Raw genomic sequence first — 21,978 nt, 5'->3', positions numbered from 1 at the left:
TGTTGTTGGTCTAAGATCCTACACCTAATAGCTTGACTTTAGACTTAACCTCGGATGTTCCCCTACCAATAACCTATAATTGAATAGATTTGATATTAAACTTACAAACCTTTTGACTATAGGAAATTGCCATCAAGAGTAGGGACATTGCAGGGAAACAATATCTCCCCAACTTCATGTCAATTCCAGGCAGGATTAGATTATCCACTTGCATTCAGTCAGGCTTAAAGTCTGCCAGGTGTCAGTGGGGAAATTGAGTCAGGAGAATCCTATCTCAGCCCAGGCTGAACAGCCACTCTCCCACCCTTCCCTTGAGAGCACCTTATATAGTTCATACCAGCATCTCACCAGTTTACTGGCATCATGTACTGGAGGCTCAGATCGCCTTTCTTGCTACCCATACCTGGAGACAGACTCAGAAGAACAGTCACTTAATAGTCCCACAGCAACTAAAAATGGCAAGTTCCAATACCCAGGTTTCAAATATGATTATAATTTCACTTTGGCTAAGGAACATCTTTTGAGGCAAGTCTTAAGTGGCTTACATGCCTTTCTATCCATATTCTAGTTCCTGATTAAATAGCAATCATAAAATCAAATATACCATTAAAACCTTAACTTTTCCTTCAGTGCCAAATTTTGCCTGAGGTTACCTTCCTTGAGGACTGCCAGGCCTAGAGGCCTGAGGGCTACCCGAGTCTTCCCTTACCTCTATCGGAGGTCTTCGGTTGGCCAAACCGGATGCTCGTATGAGAGAAAGGACGTTCCAGAGTCGAACAAGGGTTGAGCTTTATTTCAGGGTCTAGTTACAAGTGCAGGGGAATTCTTCCTTAGGAGGGAGTGAAGAAACTCCCAAGGAGGCAAAGATCTTACAATAAGAGATTGGAAGTAGAAGTGTAAGTGGGGAGAGAGGGGGAGGGGAGAGAAGAGAGAGGAAAAGCGGAGCCTTCTGTCCTGTCCGCTCCGCGCCCCTCCCGCCAAGAGAGCTTTCAGGCTTTCCTGATCCTACTTAAACTCTCCAGCAGCATAGTTTGCATCTGAATACCGTGCTGTTAGATAACAATAGTGTGCCCAGATCCGGGACAATCTCGAGGGCGGGGAGAGCTCTCTCCCATCACGTTTCTCACGGGAAGAGGTGGAAATACACGAGATAGCTCGGTTCACCTCGATTCCCAGTTGTTTCCTGGGGGGGCCTCGTGAGAACTCTAAGATTTAGAAGTTCCCACCTTTACCTGCCCGAGACTGTCCACCTGGAATTGAGCTTCCATCCCCAGCATAGGACATTTAGACTGAAATTCTTTTCCCCAAACTAAAGTGGTCATTGATTTATTCTCACTAATTAATTCAGTCTATTGTTTTAATACTAATTGCTTTTACCTCACTTTGTAACATGTTCAATTTTTCTCCACATCACTCCCCTCCCTCTGCTTCCTAATACCTTGCATTCTCATTACTCCTTCCCTCAATGTACCCTCCCTTCTACCACACCTCACCCTTCCCTTATCCCCATCTTCTCTTTTTTCCTGTAGGGCAAGATAAATTTCTATACCCCATTCCCTGTAGTTATTTCCCAATTATATGCAATAAAAATTCTCAACATTCGTTTCTAATACTTGAATTCCAACTTCTCTCCCTCCCCACCTCCCTCCCCAGCCCCACTGAGAAGGGAAGCAATTCAATACAGACTAAATATGTTTTGCAAAAGACTTCCATAATAAGTATTTTGTGTAATACTAATTATATTGCCCTCTGTCCTACCCCATCCCCATTTATTTTTCCCCCTACAACTGACCTTGTCCCTTCTCAAAAGTGTTTATTTCTAGTGACTCCCTTCTCCTATTTGCCCTCCCTTCTAACATACCCTTCACCCCACTTGTTGCCTCCTCTCCTCCTTTCCTGTGGTGTAATATAAATTTTCATATCAAATTTAGTGAGCATGTTATTCCCTCCTTCAGTCACATGTGGAGAGAATAGCTTTATTTTACCCCCTCTCCCCTTCTCCTTTATCTCCTCCATTGAATAAGATTTTTCTTATCTCTTTTATGAGTTATAGCCTGCCCCGTTCCATTACTACCTTTTTCTTCCCGAAATTTTCCTCCTTCACCCCTTAATTTTTGTTTTATTTTATTTTGTGTGTGGATATCATCTCTTCTGATATAACACACCCTGCACTCTCTATCTATCTATGTGTATGCATGCGCGTGTGTGTGTATATGTAAAATCTCTCCATCTACCCTAATACTGAGAAAAGATTCAAGAGTTAAACATATTTTCTTTCCATGTAGTAATGTAAACAGTTCAGCTTTAGAGAGTCTTTTATGATTTTTCTTTCCTGTTTACCTTTTCATGCTTCTCTTGATTCTTGTCTTGGGAAGTCAAATTTTTCTATACAGATCTGGTCTTTTCCTCAACATGAATGCTTGAAAGTCATCTATATCACTGAATGACCATATTTTCCCTTGAAGTATTATATTCAGATTTGCTGGGTAGGTGATTCTTGGTTTCCATCCCAGTTCCTTTGAACTCTGAAATATCCCATTCCAAGCCCTTCAATCCCTTAATGTTGAAGCTGCCAGATCCTGTGCTATCCTGATTGTATTTCCACAGTACTCAAATTGTTTCTTTCTAGCTGCTTTCAGTATTTTCGACTTGATCTGGGAACTCTGAAATTGGGCCACAATATTGCTAGGAGTTTCTCTGTTCAGGTTTCTTTCAGGAGGTAATTGGTGAATTCTTTCAATATTTATTTTGCCCTCTGATTCTATAACATCAGGGCAGTTTTCCTTGATAATTTCATAGAAGATAATGTCTAGGCTCTTTTTTTGATCGTAGCTTTCACGTAGACCAATAATTTTTAAATTATTTCTCCTGGATATATATTCCAGGTCAGTTGGTTTTCCAATGAGATGTTTCACATTATCTTCTATTTTTTCAAATTTTTGATTTTGTTTACTAACTTCTTGGTTTAACTCATAGTCATTCATTTCCCTGAATTCAATTCTCTCTTTCAACGAATTATTTTGTTCAGTGAGCTTTTGAACCTTCTCCTCCATTTGGCTAATTCTGCTTTTTAAAACATCCTTCTCCTTATTGGCTTTTTGGACCTCTTTTTCCAGCTGAGTTAGCCTCTTTTTAAAGCTGTTATTTTCCTCAGCATTTTTTTTTTTTTTGGTTCTCCTTTAGTAAGCTACTAACTTGTTTTTTAAGGTCTTCTATTGCCTGAGCCCAATTTAAGTTCCCTTTGGAGGCAGAGGGCTTGACTTCCTCTGACAGTATGCCTTGTACTTCCTCATCCAAAAGGATGGGAGGAGACACCTGTTCCCCAAGAAAGTAACTTTCCATAGTCTAATTTTTTTTTCCCTTTTTTGGGCATTTTCCCAGCCAGTTACTTGATTTCTAAGTTTCCTCTCCACAACCTGCTGGCCTCCAGTTCTGCAAAGCCAGCACTGGGGGATGAGATTCAGATGAGCTGCTCCAAAGCCTCATGGTCTTTAGGTGAGGGCAGGGCTGCTATTCAGTGTGAGATTAAGATCAGCTGCCCAGGTGGTGACCACCACAGAGGGCTCAGGTCCCTCAGGGGGTTTACGATGAGACCTTCAACAATGGATGCAGGCTACTGCCTGCTTTGGGAGCCCCTGTTCACTGCTGCCTCTATTGCTGCCTCCTGAGGGGCCCTGAGTTATGGGGACACCCCGCTTCCCTCACAGCCAGCTAAAAAGACCCTCTCACTGACCTTTGGCACCTGTGGGTTGAGGGCTCTGCACTGCCACTGGAGATTCTGTCTCTGAAGGCTGCTCTACTCTGCTCCTTTCAGTGCCAAGGCAGGGCTGGGCTCTGCTCCACGTCCAGTGCATGACAGACCTTTCCCATTAGTCTTTCCAGTCTCCTCCACGCTGTTGTTCTGTGGCTTCTGCTGCTCTAGAATTTGTTATTTGTTAATACCTACTTTACAGGTATTTTACAGGCTGTGGGGTAAGAGCTAGCATATGTGTATCTTTCTACTCCACCATCTTGGCTCCTCCCCTGTTTTGACAAATTCTACAAAATTTCCAATTCTTAATTTCTGGGCTTAACCTCTACGATCCTAAGACTATTCATCACAGTTTATATCTACTTTCTCTCAAAACTTCCTAAGCATTTAGCTTTGATTGTACATATTATTATATATTTGATTGTATATAATATATAACACGTATTGTACATAACATATATTATGTATTTATTATATATTTGATAGATATTATATATTTGATATTCGATAACCTTCCCTTAATCCTAAGAAAATGTACATGAAAATAACCTTGCTAATGGAAAGGGAGCCTTTCCCTTTCATCATCTCTGTAAAACTTAAATGAGCCTTCTTCTCAGGTCAGAAGAGGATGGGATTGTTCCCAGGGTGGTCACATGCAACTACTTTTGAGAAAGGGAAATCTCTCCCCTGAGGCAGTTGGGTCTAGTTAAATTATGGTTCTCTCAAGGTGGTGTTGGAGAGCTCCAGTGGGGAACCATTCCCCTAAATCCTACTCATTCAGGGACTGGTCATAGGATCAACCCCGCTGTGAGCCACTGAAACGAGTTCCCCCTCAATCAGTTTGAAAAATTTCTCTACTGATGACAAAAATAATTTAATTACTCCTTGTTAAAGGAACTTAAAGACAAAAAAAAAATCTATTTTAAACCTGCCAACAGGAAGTTTTAAAATTAGGTAGGTGGCTAACTGTTTGAAAATGAGGAACTAGCAGTTCTACTGCTGAATTTCCTTGGTGTTATCAAAATGAAAGTAAAAAAAAAAGAGGGAAAAAAAAAACCCCAACAGTAGCCTGTGTACAAAAAGTTAAAATTATGGCCATATAACTTTTGTAAAAGTACAATTTGAATGCTCTAGAGTTTATATATTTAGACAGATTAAGTCACAAATTCAAAATGTACCTCTTGGTTGTTGTCCTTGGTTCTTAAAGAGGACCAAAATGCCAATCCCTATGCTAGAGTCAAGTTTCCATGTGTCTGACTGTGGCTGATCAGACCAATATGAGCTCAGAATATTCTATCACAGGTCAGGCACAAGGAGTCTGTGGGAACATTTGGGGTGGATTCTCTAAACTTGCATATGTTGTGTTTCTTTTGAGCTGTTTCAGTTCTGTGCTCATAGAGCACAGCACCCTTTCTGATGTGGGCATGCCATTCGGAGTGATCCTGTTCCAGCATTTCCCATGTTGCACAAATCCAAAGTTCTTGAGAGAGGCCTTATATCGCTTCTTCTGACCACCATGTGAATGCTTGCCCTGTGTGAGATCTCCATAAAACAGTATTTACGGTAAGTGTATATTCTGCATTTGAACAACATAGTCAGCCCATTGGAGTTTCACTCTCTGAAGCAGAGTTTAAGTCAGTCTAATACCTCTTCTCTCTCAAACTTTACTTTGGAAATTCCCAAACAATGAGCTAGATAATTTATGGAAAATTATGTCAAAATTTGGTTGCCCAGAGAAGTTCATTAGCATTGTTTGTCAATTTCATGACAACATGTTTGCCTGGGTTCTAGATAACAATGGACAATGCTCTCATGTCTTCCTAGTCACCATTGGAGTGTAACAGGACTTTATGCTTGCTCCTATGCTTTTAAGCATGATATTTTCAGCCATATTGTCAAATGCTTTCAATGAGGATGAACATGACATCAAGGTAAACCACTGCACTGACAGTAAATTCTTTTACTTGGAAAGGTTACAAGCCAAGAAGAAAGTGGAAGGAGTGTTAGTGCATGATTTTCTGTTTGCAGATGATTGTGCACTCAATGTAGCCTCTGAAGCTGAGATTCAACAAATATGAATCAATTTTCTGCTGCCTCTGCTAATTTTGCCCTAATAATTAACACCAAGAAAACCCAGGTGCTCCATCAGTCACCATCACACCATCCATATGTGAAACCATTGGTTACAGCAAATGGAGAAGTTTTGAATGCCGTGGATAATTTCATTTACCCTGGTAGTGTACTTTCAGGGGTGTACACCTCTTAGCCCATTTGGGAACCCTTCCTAAAGAAAATGAATTTAGGGTACATCAAGGTAGATTCACCAACTATTAGCTTAGATAGACTTACCTCTGGTTCAGAGAATCTGGGTACAGACAGAGAGAGGAGTTCAACCTCCGAGGGCCAGTGTCCATGGGGAGCACTGGTGAAAATTTATCCTAGTGTGTACTTCCTTTTTGGGTCCCTTGTAGGGGTCGGCCTAAAGAGGATGAGGCCCATGCATCACTGTTCCATTTCAGAGTACCACTATTGAGGGGATTCAAATTGTCCAACCTACAACAAAAGAGACTGAGGCAGACATATGAGCCAATGATTAAAAGGTCCATGGTCCCCTCTAATGATGTGGACCTAAGATCTTCCTCATGATCTGAGATGCCCCTTTCTTCTAGGGTTTTATTTTTATAAGACGATGTCAGATTTGAGATCTGAACATTCTAAAGAAACTATACAAAGTATGGAATCCCACTGGTTGATAGATCTTACTTTGAAGGTCAAAAATGATTCATCAGCTAGAAATGGCATGTCAGCAGGGAGATCTCAGGTTGGGCAAAGCATCACACATCTTCACTGACACCTGCTCATTTTGAACAAGACAGTGTTCCAGAGGTACAAAAATAAGTTGGGTGACTTACCATATGATTGAGTTACCTTCTCCATTCTGGGTTTGGTCACCATAACAAGGTAAAACAAGGGTGGAGGGCCTCTAGTTAGCTTCCTATAATTAAGCAAGTGAACTTAGAATTTGCAACTCACAGCTCTGGGGCCTATCAGCACTATTTTTATAGAATCAGAGCAAACGGATAAATACTGATTGGAATAGAATGGGGGTCCAAATGAATTATTTCTCACAATTGGGAGAAAGGGAAAGGGAGAGACAGAATGGGGTAAAGTATCTGACATTAAAGAGGCCCCCCCAGAGATTTTACAGTGGAGGGGAACATGGGGGAAGAGGAGAGAGTAAGCACAAGCCTTACTCTCATCAGAGTTAACTTAAAGAAGAAACAATACATATATACACACTAAGTTGGATATAGAAATCTATTTGACTATACAGGAATATACAAGAGGAAAAGGGTAAGAGAAGGGGGGTGGGACTGATAGAAGGAAGGGCAGATTGGGGGAGGTCAAAAATGGAAGCAAAACATTTTTGAGAATGGACAGAGTAAAAGGATAAACGGGAAAATAGCATGGGGGGAAACACATAGTTGGTAATTATTACTGTGAAATGTTTTTACAGCAAGTTTCTCTTTTGAAGACCTCATTTCTCAAATATATGGAGAGCTGTGTCAAATTTATAAATAAGAGCCACGTCTCAGTTGGTAAAATGCAAGTTGAATCAGTTCAGAGCTACCCCCCCCCCCACCTATCAGATTGGCCAATATGATAGAGAAAAAAATGACAAATATTGGAGGGCATGAGAAAATTAAAACTCTAATGCACTGTCAGTGAAGTATATCTATTAAGCTATTCTGGATAGCAGTTTGGAACTATCCCCAAAGGGCTATAGAAACATGCATTCCCTTTGACCAAGCAATACCACTATTAGCTCTTTATACCAAAGATATGTAAAAAAAAGGAAAATGACTTATATGTACAAAAATATTTATAGCAGCTCTTTTAGTGGTGGCAAAAAATTGGAAATTGAGGGAATGCCTATCAGTTGGGGAATGGCTGAACAAATGGTTGTATATGATTATGCTGGAATACTATTGTGTTATAAGAAATGTTGAGCAGAATGTTCTCAGAAAAACCTGGAAAGACTTCTATGAACTGATGCAAAGGGAAATGAGCAGAACCAGAAGAACATTGTATACGGTAATAGCATATTGTATGGTGGTCTACTGTGAATAACTTAGCTATTCTCAGCAACACAATGATCCAAGAAAATACTGAAGGATTTAAGATGAAAGGTGCTGTCCATCTCCAGAGAAAGCACTGGTGGAGCCTGAATGCAGATTGATGACACTTTTTCTTTACTTTCTTTATTTTTCTTGGTTTTTTTGCCTTTTCTTTCACAGCATGACTTACATGGAAATGTGTATGCCAAATTGTTTGCCTTATCAATGACAAGGAGGGAAAGAGAGGGTGAATTTCAAACTCAAAATTTGAAAACTAAATGTTAAAACTGTTTTTACATGTAATTGTGAAAAACATTTTTTAAAAAGGAAAAAATTACAGGAGGAAACTGAAGCACAAAGGAAGGATTTGCCCAAACATCACACCTGTTGTGTCAGAGTCAACTCATAGTTATCAATAGCCCAACCACATTTTGAGAAAAAAAGAAACCTCTTATATGATTAGTTTGGAATGAATTTAAGAAATGTCTTCTTATGGAATGTGTGTCTCTATGGAAACAGGGAGAAAGTACAGCTTCTATTTCTAAGGTAGGTGGATCTGTCGAGGAAAAGAGAGTAATCCATACTTCACCCTTAGTTTCCTTTATTGTTTTACTTCTGAACAATTGAAGAATTTGTTGCCCTATTACACTTTTTGAGATTCCAAAGAATTTATACATCTTTCCTTTTCTCTAAGGTCTTGAGTCACTCTTCTTCATTGTGCAGTATTCATACTGGGAATTCTCACTGAAAGAAGACAGTCCTTTTACCAAAGGATAACTGATCTCTAAATGATTCCCTAACTCACAGCCAACAGAAACTTTTCCAAACTTCATTCCTTCTCAATCATCTCCCACATCCCTCCTTCACCACCATGAGCTGGGATTGTGAACTCCAAACCTCCTTTTATGGAGCATGCTCACCTTAGATATCTCCGCATTTCTCACCTGGCTCTATTTCTTTAAGACTTCTTTGACTGACTTCACCACGATCTTGAAGTGGCTGCCTTCTCCCCACCCTGACCCCTTTTCATCCTTCTATGTCTTCTTCCTCTGTTAGATTGTCAGTGCCCTGACAAGGCTCTCCAAAGAAAACAAGAGAGGACAATAGATTGAGAACACAAATACACAAAAGTGAAGGACAACCTAGAAGAAGAAAAGCAAAGAACAATAATATTAAAAGAAAATCTGCCCACTATAGAAGAAAACATATTGAAATCAAAGACAGGAAGCCCGCAGACAGTCTAAGAATCATAGGCCTCGCAAAAGAGCGCAAATGGGTAAAAAACATCAACAAAAGCATGAGGGAAATAAAGTGAATTGGCCAGAACTTCTGAACGTAGAAAATGAAAGTTCAGTGGAAAGAACGGACAAATAACCTCCAGAAAAAAAAAAAGAAACCAAGACTGCAAACTCCAAGACATTTAGAGGTTACATTTAACAATTCAATTCAGAAACAAAAAATCCTATAAGTCAAGAGAGAGAATGGAAAGGACATTGGAATAATGCAAGATGATTCCAAACCCACTAGATATGAGGAGGGAATTGAAGAATGTTTTCCAGAGAGCAGTGGAGCTCAGGATGCAGCCCAGGGTGACCTGTTTCACAAATATGAGCTTAACAATATGGAACAAAAAGTTCATGTTGACTAATAAGGAGAAATCTGAAATATTTTTAGAAAGAAAATCCAAACTGAAGAGCTTATTTATATCTGGGCTACCCCAAATAACAGAAATGCAGAAACAGGGACAGAATAAAACAATGACTAATAAGAGACTTCTTTCTCAAAGCACAGGAGGAGACAGGGATGAATGAGGAGATCTGGTAGATGTAATAGTGAAGAGGATGACAGGAAATATTATGGACAGAATCTTGCAACAGTACTGAATAAAATTATAAAGATCTACAACATCAAGGGAAATGATGAAAAGAAGAACATGGGGCAACAACACTTGTAGACCTCAAACTACCTTATAAGGAAGTTACCAAAACCATCAGGTATTGGTAAAATAATAGCCATAATGTATGGTTTAAGATGCACACACATACACACACACACAAACACACACACAATATAACTAATAGTCATTACCTAAGAAATGGTCAAAGGATATGAACAAAAGGTTCTCAAAAGAAGAATTGCTAAATACTCACAACCACATGAAAAAATGTGCCAAATCACTAATGAGAAATATTCTTGTCTGTCCTTCATTCTTGAAGGGGATCATGACATCAGGAAGGTGATGCTATGACGGACAAGTGAATTGGAATTAAGTGAGGGAGGACTGTGAAAAGTTATCAACCTCATTTTCTCCTCTGAAGCCACCTGGGTCCAGTGGCAAGATATAGGTCAACAACACTCAGGTTTCATCTCATAATCTGCAAAATGGCAATGATGTCCCCCCTCAAATGACAAGTCAATGTTTGAAGAGTTGTAGGAAGAGAGGCACACTAAGACAATGTTGATGGAGCTAAGATATAGATCATGAAGATCTGAGTTCAAATACAGCTTCAGCAAACTTTCTATCACCCGAGAGTTATTGGTGTTGAGTGTGTCATCTCATAAATCAAGGAGGATTCAACTCATGGAAAGTTGTCCCTGGCATAGAGAGTGTCTCCCACAACCAAGAGCCAGCTGTGCCCCACCCCAACAGGAAGCTTTGTAGTTGTAGCTTTAGCTCAGTGTGACTTGTATGCCCCTAATAGGAAGATACTGAAGTGGACCAACCTTAGATCCCATGACTTTTCCCCTGCTAGGGTGTGACTACATTGTGTTTAAGGTCTGCATCTTCCAGGGAGTAGACCTAAACCTTTTCCTTTATGTATTACCCATGGCTTCTGTTGCTGCTGTTCTTGTATTAACCCTTAACTTTGGCAAACCTACTATATCAATAGCATGACCTTCCCTGATACAATGAAGGGAGATTTCTTCATCTGTGTTAGACCTTGTCTTTAAGATAGCTTTGCAGATCATGAGCCCAAGTGTGTTTCCTTAGTAAACTTTGACAGAAATGGCCTAGACGGGATCAGATATGACAACTGTTTGGCCAAAGGTTAATTCCCACTGATTTTAAATGGAGTGTAGCATCCCCAGGACAATAAGGCTTGTACCTCTCTTCCCCCAGATCATTTTTTTTAACTTGAGGGACTGTCTACTTAGCCTAGACAGTCTCAGTCTTTAATCCCAACATGGAACCAGTGGGCAGAACTTTAACTTGAAGGGTAACTGCCCTGGAGATCCTTCTTCCTTGACAGAATCTCTTTGGTCTAGGGAGGGGTAAGTTTTCTGTGGAGGAGGGGGATTGTGCCAGTGCATGTATTTACAGGCCCCTCATCTTTAAATTCCTGCTCTAGCTTGCTGATTGAGGTGTCTTTTGCACCCACATCTTTTCTTTTTTAAATAACTATAACTTCTTCCAGAGTCTGAGAGGAGTTCTTAATCTGCTTAATTTCTTCCTTCAGTGCGTATTGTCTATGATACCTTTATAAAAATGGATTTACCCTATTTGCCTGATGTTCTCTGGCACTTGGTTCAGTATCCCGACAATGGCTTCCCATTCATTTTTTGGGGGTACTGGGTTTTATCTTTAGTTTCTTTCTCAGGAAATCTACCTTAGACTGACCACACATTCCCTATACTGGCTAGTAGTACTGGAGATCCTCCTGAGTAAACCTACACCCTTTGTTTAAGCTCTGATAACACTGTTTCCCTACTGGGTAAACATAATAGATGCTCTAGTTCCCTGGGCAGGTTCCTTGTTGGTGCTTGGTTGTCTTTTCCAGAAACAAACTGTGCCAGACTCTCTATTTACCATGGTGCTGAAGAGCACCTACTTTCTAAAATACAGGCCACCCTTTTATTCCAAGGTTACCCTTTTAAACTTTTATAGGAGAAGGCCTTACGGGGCCTAGCCTCACCTCCTAATTCCCTTATCCTGCATAATCCTGGGACTAGGGTATCTTAATTTCTTATGTACATGTTTCAAAAGAAAAAGAAGAGAAAAAAAGGAAGGGACAAAGGGAGAAAGGCTAGCAGCGTTCTTGGATCCAGCTGTCACAGTTCTATGACGGGAACTGGCAGGAAGACTATCACTGGCACCAAGCAGAAGTCGATCCCACTTCTAACACCATTTTGTCAAACTTGACAAGAAGGTGCTGTGAATAATTCAGGTCATCAGGGGTGATGCACAATACATGATGCCAATTGTAAAGGCAAGTATAAATGTCTAAGACCAGGGATGGCATTGGGCAAGACTGATGGTAGTAGTTTGTCAGGAGCTGTTCATACTTACGGCCCTCCAGGCTCATCCCATTAAGGCTACTGGATCATAGTTTCCTCTGGACAGAATCAGATGGGCTCCCTCAGCCTTAGTGACCAAGCTGGCTGACTGATCTGGCCAAGGCTGGCTGACCTGGGTATAGTTATGTGTAAGGGGAGTGGTTGGAGCTTCATCTGGGGTACATAGTGTGAGCTCAGATAGTGTTTTGCAGTCCCTTAAGCTTATCTTTATGACACTCATGCTGAGGTAGAACCAGTAGGTGTGACTTCTTTATTAAGAAAAAAATTACTTTGCTAAGGAGTAGGGGTGAGGGACACATGCCTTGCAATTACATTCACACATAATATGGGGGCTTTAGAAATTTCACAGATTTCGCAGATGTATATAGGTTCAGTATTACTATTGCTTTATTGTCTATGATACCTTTATAAAAATGGATTTACCCTATTGATTTCTCTCAATCTATTTTTAGACTTAACCTTGGCTGTGATCCTGATTGCTATCCCTGCCTTTTTTCATCAGCTGAAGTATAATAAATTCTGTAACGTACATTTTAACTATGTGTATCTTTCATTCTTAAACGTGTTTCTTGTGAACATATTGTTATCTATTGATCCATTCTAATGTTTCCATTTTTTGGGTGAGTTCAACCCATTCACATTTGAAGTTATAATTACTACTTGTGAATTTCCCTCCATCCTATTTTTACTCACTATTGTCTTCAGCCTCTTTTCACACTATTTCTATTACCTTATCCTCTCCCATTACCCTCCTATACCTTATTCTACCCACCCCTCTTAAGAGTCCCTTATCCTCTCCTTTCATCCTCTTACCCTAATCCTCCAATTCTTTAACATCTTCAGATTCTGTAACAGCTTTACCTTAACGAGTTCTTTATCATTAGTTTTTAACGTTTTCCTTAAATTTCTTCTGGATTTTTATATCAAATTTTCCTTTTAGTTCTGGTCTTTTTCATCACAAATTTGTTAAATATCCATTTTTTTTTTCCATTCAGGATTATACTCAGTTTTGCTGGGTAAATTATTCTTGGTCACAACCCTGGCTCTTTTTCTTTTTGAAGGATATTCCAACACCTACCATCTTTTTGGTTTTGTGGGATACTGACTGTATATCAGCAGTATTTCAATTGTTTTTTTCTCTTGTTGCTTGCATTATTTTCTCCTTAACCTGAGTTTTGAAACTTGGAAAGACCCAGAGTCTGTGTGTGTGTGGGAATTCTGGGAAGACAGTGGAGAAGGTCTGAAAATTCCAGGCTCTCCAGATTTCCTCCACAATAGACAGAACATCACCTCAAAATGAATGTAAAGGAAAAATATAAAAATAAAGGAGTAAAGTGGTTGTGAGCTTAAGAGGACCCAAGGAAAGAAGAGCCCTCCAGGGGCTGAGGTTTGGCTTAAGTGAAGTATAGACAACGACTGCAAATGTCTTAGATGCTGTTGAACCAAAAAACAGCTGGCATGGGCTCAGGTGAGGATTCGAGAATTTTCACCCAACTTTCATTTAATGAACAGGGTGAGGGGTGAGTGGAGGAATAAAGGACTCTTCCCCCCACTTCCAGATTCCAGGTCTAGCTGTGCTGACCAGATGTGATCCCTATTCTCTGAGCCTCTGGGCCAGGGTTGACGGTCTGAGATCAGGAAGATTTTTCAAGAGATTCAGATAAGAAAAGGAGGTGACAACAAGGGACTGTAAAGTGTTTAGGGGAGTCTGGCATGTTTGAAAGGAAACAGTTAGTGGGGAAAAGATGAAAATTTGGTCAGGGATGGGGATGGGAATAGGATGATTGAGGCCACCAAAACCTGTCTATAGAGGGCAACAAAAAAGGCTGCCCCTTTCTGAGGGTGTGCGTTTGTCCTTCATTGCCAAAGAAGACCATGCCATCAGCGAAATGATGACATGACTTGCACTTGACTTTGGTTTCAATGAGAGCTGTGCAGGTCACCAGCTTCACTTCTCCAGAGCCATCTGAATTCAGTGACCAGATATACATCACAATGCCTGGAGATGACCCAGGATGAGGCAACTGGGGTTAAGTGGCTTGCCCAAGGTTACACAGCTAGTGTCAAGTGTCTGAAGTGAGATTTGAACTCAGGTCCTCCTGACTCCTGTACTGGTGCTCTATCCATTGTACCACCTGGCTGCCCCATGAGCGGAGTGAGAGAGTGGAAAAAACTTGAATTGTTTTTGAGATGAATTGAATGGGAGCTGTTAGTCAATAAACATTTATTAAGTGCCTACAGTATGCTAGGCACCATGCTTAGAGTTGGTACAAAATGAGATTAACAACAATCCCTACCCTCAGGGAGCTTCCAGTCTAAGGAAGGGGAGACAATAAGCAAACAAATAAGTGCAAACAAGGTAAATACTATTGATTAAGTGAGGGAAAGCACCAGAATTGAGGATTGGGAAAGGTTTCCTGGTAGAGGTGAGATTTTAGTGGGAACTCACAATAAGCCAGTGGACAGAGAAGAAGGAGAATGTTACAACCATGGAGGACAGCCAGAGAGGATGCTGGGAATGGAGAGATGAGTGTCTTCTCCCTGGAAGAGCAGGGAGGCCAGTGTTGTCAGACCAATGGGTAGAACGTAGGAAGGAAGGTAAGAGAAGTCTGGATCTGGATGTGATTTAGATTTGTCTCATATCTGGGATATTGGACAAAAATGCAAGCTGTGCAATTTGGGAGAGAACTACCATACCAACCCAACTCTAGGAAGATACTTTCAGCATTGCAGATACCTTTGTGGACATTTTCTCTGTGAAGCATACAGGTCATGATGACCCCAGAAACCTTTCAGGGGGTCCAGAGACTGAGGCATGGAATCTTCTGCAATTGAACTTTTAAACATTCTGTGTCCCCTATTTGGAAACTGCCTCCAAGCTGGCCACTCAGCTGTTATGTCCTTGTTTCTGGGTCTGAACTCAACAGAAGGTAAAACTTGCAGAGGCTCAGGGAGCTAGCCCATTTTGGCTCTAGCCTCTGCCAGAGGATTTAATAATCCTTTTTCTAAAAACTATTGCTACTTAAAACAGGAAAAGCCAAAACAAAGAAAGAAAATTATAGATCAATTTCGCTATTTAATATTGATGCAAAAATTTTACATGAAATACTAGCAAGGAGATTATGGCAATATATCATAGGGATCATACCCTATGACCAGGTGGGATTTATACCAAAAATGCAGGGCTGCTTCAATATGAGGAAAATTTTCAGCATAACTGACCATATCAATAACAAAACCAACAGAAATCATGTGATGATCAATAGATACACAAGATGGAGCCCTTGACAAAATACAGCAGACTTCCTATTAAAAACTTTAGAGAGCATAGGAATATTTTTCCTTAAAATGATAAATCATAATTATCTAAAACCATGGGCAAGCATTATCTATAAAGGGGATAAGCTAAAAAGCCTTCCCAGTAAGATTAGGGGTAAAGCAAGGATGCCCATTATCACCTTCATTATTCATATTGTACTAGAAATATTAGCTATAACAAGAAAAAGAAATTGAAGGAATTAGACTAAGTAATGAGGAAACAAAACTGCCACTCATTCAGATGATATGAAAGAATATTTAGAAAATCCTAGAGAATCAACTAAAAAACTACTTGAAATAATGAACAACTTTAGCAAAGTTGCAGGATACAAATAAGCCCACATAAATCAACAGCATTTCTATATATTGTCAACAAAGACCAACAGCAAAAGATACAATGTGAAGCTCCACTTAAAATAACTGTAGCCAATATAAAATACTTGAGAGTCCATCTACCAAGACAAAACCTAGGATATATATGAACACAGTTACAAAACACTTTTCACATAAAATCAGATTTAAATAACTGGGAAAATATTAATTGCTCAAGGGTAGGCTGAGCAAATGTAATAAAAGTGGCAATTCTACATAAGTTAATCTATTCAGAGCCAATCACACTACCACAAATTATATTTAGGGTTAGGGTTAGAATTGGAGCGCATTTAGGGTTAGGGTTAGAATGCGCTCCGTGAATGACTTAGCATTCTCAGCAATGCAGCAATCCAAGACAACTCTGAAAGACTTAGGATGAAGAATGCTATCCATCACCAGGCAAAGAACTGATAATGCCTGAGCACAGATTGAAGGAACTTCTTTTTATTTTTCACTTTATTTTTCTTGAGGTTTTTTTTGTTGCTTTCTTTCATAACATGACTATTATTGATATGTTTTGCATGACTACACATGTATAACCTTTGAAAAAAGAGCCTATATCTTGCTAAAATGTTTACAGAAGCTCTCTTCATGGTGACTAAGAAGTGGAAATTTCAGACATGCCCATCAGTTGGGGAATGGCTGAACAAGTTGTGGTATATGATTGTGATGGAATACGGCTGTGCTCTAAGAAATGATGAGCTCAAGATTTTAGAAAACCATGGTAAGACGTGCATGAAATACTGAAGAGCAAAACAAGGAGAACCAAGCAACCACTGTCAATAATAGTGTTATGTCCTAAGAATGACTTTGAGCAAATAAGTTATTCTGTCTATTATAAATACCCATCTTTCTACCTCTCCAAACTGCCAATCATCCCCAGAAGTCATCTGAGTCACCAGCCCTCTCCAGCAGGTGAGGTTCCACCAATAAGTGGCAGTGGGGGGTTGGGTTCATCTTTAAGATCCCCTTTGACTTCTCAGATCCACAGGATCAAGGGGTCTAGAAGTAGAAGAGGCCTTAGCAATCACCTAGTCCAATATCCTCCATTTTTCAGATGGGGGAATTGAGATTCAGTTAAGTTAAATTACTTTCCCAAAGCCACAGAAGTACACCCACACCCTCTGATTCCACATCTAGTACTCTTTCCACTCCACTATACTGCCTTTCACGGAGGTGACCAGGTGGAAGGGAAACATCCAATATGCTAAAGAAGCTATCTTCTATCTTTTTAAATCTTTTATTTCCTCTTCCTCCACACATCCATAGCATTATAGATAGCTACAGCAGGCTAATTATGGAAGGCATTAGCACTACCATATCTTCTCTCAATGTTCTCTGCCTAATTCATTTACCTGTTTGTTTTAATGTCTTTTCCTTCAAAGAATAAAGCAATAACCAATCACATTTTCAGCCTGCAAAAACTGATGAGGAAATTATGGGCCTAATTTATGCCATCTCACTTTCCCCTATTCAAAAGACAATGAAGTATAAATTTTACTCTGCCTTCATACCCGCAATAGTCATTGTGCAAACAAGTCAAATCAAGAAAGGAAAGAAATGAGAAATTCCTCGTAATCATTCTTGATAGACAGCAGTGATAATCCTGCTGTCAGTTCTCTAAGGTTGAACAAAACTACACCTGGATGTGAATGCCTTCCCACACTGATTACATCCATAAGGTTTCATTTCAGGGTGGGTTCTGTGATGTTCATCAATGTCCTTCCAACATCCAAAAGTCTTTCCACATCTGAAATATTGTGTTCATCTCTAGGCAACAATTTATGAGTCAGTCAATAAGCATTTATGAAGCACCTACTATGTTCCAGGCACTGAACTAAGCACTGGGAACACAAAGAATGGCAAAGGACAGTCTCTACTCTGAAGGAACTTGGTCTAATAGAAGAGACAACAAGCAAATAAATATGGACAAATATGATATCTAGTTCTAAGATAAATTGGAGATAATAAGAGAAATTGACAAGCTGGAATATGTCCAAAGAAAGACTATAAATAAGACAGATTGAAGATCATGCCAAATGAGGATCAGTTAAAGAACTGAGGTTACCTACCCTGAAGAGAAGACTTGGTGGGCAATATGAAATACTCTTTCAATAACTGAAAGGCTATCATGTCTAAGTTGAATCACATTTGTCCTACTTGACCCCAGAGGGAAGACCTAGGACCCATGAGTGTAAGAGGTAGATTTCAGCTTGACATGATGTACAGTGTCCTAATAATGGGCTGCATCCCTAGCAGGTCTTTAAGCAGAAATATTTTCAAAGATATGCCTGCATAGGCATGAATTTGGCCTGGATGGCCTCCGAAGACCCCTTGAACTCATTTCTCTGATAAAATCAGTGACAAGGGAACAAGAAGTTGGCTTGGATCCTCATTAGCATTCAAATAAATTTCATTTGAAAGCTTTCTTCCTATCAATGTTTGCCATTTCTGGCAAAGCAAGACTCCTTTGACTTGCCTTGATAAAAGAATAGATACTTCCTGTAATGCCTCTTGAAGTGCTCCCTTATGTCCAACCTGTTGGTCTCTGAACTAGAAACCATTACACTGATGAGGAAGCTGTTGTCAGTATTTGAGCCTTTCACTGATTTGTAAAGTACATGCAACAAGCAGCCCAGATGCCTATGATATGAAATTTAGTTCTTTTAGATATTCTTTCTTGGCTGGCAGCACACGAGCAACCAGGGGAACCTTCTGAAATAGAAAGTGCAAGCCCCCTTATGTGTTTACTGGTGGCTCCTTTTGTTTTTTTAAACCTCAAGTTCATGAGGGGAATCCCTTCCTTTTCATCTTGATTGCTGTGTTACAAAAATCAGGAGGCAGATATGACCTCAAGTTGATGAGAAGTTTCTTAACTGTCACATGCAAAGGTCTGGATGTAGGCTGAATATGTGCATGTAGGCAGCCTGTGGGAGAACACAAAATCCCCCCCAAATCATCACAATTTTCATATGTTTGATCAAAAAACATCCGATTTCTTCCCTTGGCCAAAGATTCTTCTCCAGTTGACATAACACTGACACAAAGTCTTTTCCTTCTCAAAACATTTTAAGTCTGAGAATATCCAGATATATTCTCTCACACAATTCTTCATTTTATGAGCCTATTGTCTCCTTTTGTTTTGCAACCTGGAGGCAGCATGAATTATTTTCCCTGTCTCACATTTCTTTTATGGTCAGACACAAAATTTCACCCTCACCAGTGACTTCCATGTTCTAAAGAGCATGTCCCCACTGAGCACATTCTTTTCATTACAAAAGCTCTGACAAAATGATAAGAGCTAACCTCTGGCTGAAACCCTTCCCACATGGAATCCATAGATGGCTTGTACCTAGAGTGAATTTTTGTCTAAGTAGCTCTGTACTCCATTTTAATGTCTTTCCTCATTCAGGTTAGTTATAAGATTCCTCTATCTTCCACGAATTCTCTGACGGGAAACAAGGACCAACTTTAGCCTGAAAGCTTTACCACATTGATTACATTCTTAAGGTTTCTCTCCAGTGTGGACTCTCTGATGTTCATCAATATCTTTCCTACATCTGAAAGTATTTCCACACTGATTACACTCATAAGGTTTCACTCCAGTGTGGGTTCTCTGATGCACAATAAGATATTTCTTCTGTCTAAAAGTCTTTCCACATTGATTACATTCACAGGGGTTCACGTCACTGTGAGTTCTCTGATGTTGAACAAAACTACGCCTGGTTGTGAAAGCCTTCCCACACTGATTACATTCATAAGGTTTCACTCCAGGGTGGGTTCTGTGATGTTCATCAATGTCCTTCCAACGTCCAAAAGTCTTTCCACATTGATTACATTCATAAGGTTTCACTACAGTGTGATTATATTCATAAGGTTTCACTCCAGTGTGGGTTCTCTGATGCACATTAAGATGTTTCTTCTGTCTATAAGTCTTTCCACATTGAATACATTCATAAGGTTTCTCTCCAGTGTGGATTCTCTGATGCACACTAAGATAATACTTATCTCTAAAAGCCTTTCCACATTGATGACATTCATAAGGCTTCTCTCCAGTGTGAATTCTCTGATGTTGAACAAGAATATGTTTGCGTGTAAAAGCATTTCCACACTGAATACATTCATAAGGCCTCTCTCCATTGTGGATTCTCTGATGTTCAACAAGACTGTGTTTCCATCTAAAATTCTTTCCACATTGATTACATTTATAAGGTGTCTCTCCAGTGTGGATTCTTGGATATTGAACAAGAGTCTCCTTCCATGTAAAAGTCTTTTCATGTTGATTATATTCATAAGGTGTCTCTCCAGTGTGGATTCTCTGATGTTGAACAAGAAAACGCTTGCGTGTATAAGTCTTTCCACACTGGTTACATTCATAAGGTTTTACTCCAGTGTGGATTCTCTGATGTAGACCCAGTGTCTCCTTCCATGCAAAAGTCTTTCCACACTGATTACATTCATAACGTTTTTCTCCAGTGTGGATTCTCTGATGTCCACTAGCACTATTCCTATATCTGAAAGTCTTTCCACATTGATTACATTCATAAGGTCTCTCTCCAGTGTGAATTCTCTGATGCACAGTAAGATGGCTCTTCTCTCTAAAAGCCTTTCCACATTGATTACATTCATAGGGTTTTGCTCCAGTGTGGATTCTCTGATGTTCAATAACGCTATTCCTTTTTCTAAAAGTCTTTCCACACTGATTACACTCATAAGGTCTCTCTCCACTATGGATTGTCTGATGCTCAAAAAGACGTTCCTTCCTGCTAAAAGTCTTTCCACACTGATTACATTCATAAGGTCTCTCTCCAGTGTGGATTCTCTGATGCTCAAATAGACGTTCCTTCCTGCTAAAAGTCTTTCCACATCCTTTACATTCATAGGGTTTCTCTCCAGTGTGGATTCTCTGATGCACAGTAAGATGGCTCTTGTCTCTAAAAGCCTTTCCACATTGATTACATTCATAAGGTTTTACTCCAGTGTGGGTTCTCTGATGCACAATAAGGTTTTTCTTCTGTTTATAAGTCTTTCCACACTGATTACATCCATAGGGTCTCACTCCAGTGTGGATTCTCTGATGCCGAACAAGACTCTCCTTCTTTCCAAAAGTCTTTCCACATTGATTACATTTATAAGGTTTTTCTCCGGTGTGGGTTCTCTCATGTGTATCACAGATTTTTCTCCAATTGACGTCAAAGGGAACATCACTTATGAATCTGTGCTTATGAGTTTCTTCCACAGAAAGGCTCAGCTCTCTAGTAGTTTCCTTCATTTCAAGTCTAATCTCCCCTGAAAAAAAAAATGCAGACACTATACATACACACACACACACATATATATATATATATATATTTATGTGCCCTTCCCTCTATCAGCAGAAAATAAACTCAGTTACTTTCTATGTCCCCAGGCAAAGCAGACCCAATCATTTTAAAATGCCATTAGCTCACATCTCAACGATGACTTAATTCACAAAGAGCTTCATACACAATTACACTGGATCCTCACAACAAAACTGTGACACAGGAAGGACCATCATTATCATCACATTCACAACTCACACCATGAGCTCAGAACGGCTGAGTGACTTGACCCAAATCCCAGAAGTTGAGACTAGAATTCAAAAGCTGTGAATGCGCATGCTCTGTCCACAGTACTCAACAAAAGTATCCCAACTATCAATCTTTCACTTTCTATTTAATTGTCTGCACTTTCAATCCTTTCTTCAGAGATACAATGCCAATTGATGCACGTATACTAAATACTCAAATGATGTCATGATCTATCCTATTTGTAAACATAATGCAATTTCCCTGGTGATCACTTTCAATCTTATTTTTTCTGTTGCATTATCTGAGGTCACAAGCAGAATACCAACACTTTTTTGTATTTACTTGAGGCATGAGTTTCTGTTCTTACCCATTAATTTTTGAGATAGCCATTACTTATTTCTTTTATAAAATTATCTTTAAATACCTCTGCTCACTAAAATAAAATTCAAATACTAATCCTAACCCTAAAATCCACAAATTTTTAAAAAATGCATGTCATCCCCCATGTCTGAAAATATGTGTCTGATACAGAAATTTGAGTTTATCATCCTTTTGTACAGAAGAGGACACA

At 39.6% G+C, this 21,978-nt stretch overlaps 1 protein-coding gene across 1 annotated transcript in view; it reads right to left on the bottom strand.

Annotated features, from left to right (window-relative positions):
* Positions 1-769: 769 nt before the first annotated feature.
* The window catches only part of LOC140508072 (uncharacterized), a 41,482-nt gene continuing 20,273 nt past the window's right edge, over positions 770-21,978 (bottom strand). The window contains exon 5 of the mRNA XM_072615804.1: positions 770-21,144. Coding sequence (XP_072471905.1) covers positions 19,361-21,144 — 1,784 coding nt within the window. The 3' untranslated portion in view covers positions 770-19,360. The remainder of the gene's footprint in view (positions 21,145-21,978) is intronic.

This window comes from Notamacropus eugenii, chromosome 5 (genome assembly GCF_028372415.1).
Source record: "Notamacropus eugenii isolate mMacEug1 chromosome 5, mMacEug1.pri_v2, whole genome shotgun sequence".
NCBI classification, from domain to species: domain Eukaryota; kingdom Metazoa; phylum Chordata; class Mammalia; order Diprotodontia; family Macropodidae; genus Notamacropus; species Notamacropus eugenii.
The sequence above is the reverse complement of the archived record's forward strand: the minus strand, read 5'-3'. Positions and strand labels throughout refer to the sequence as shown.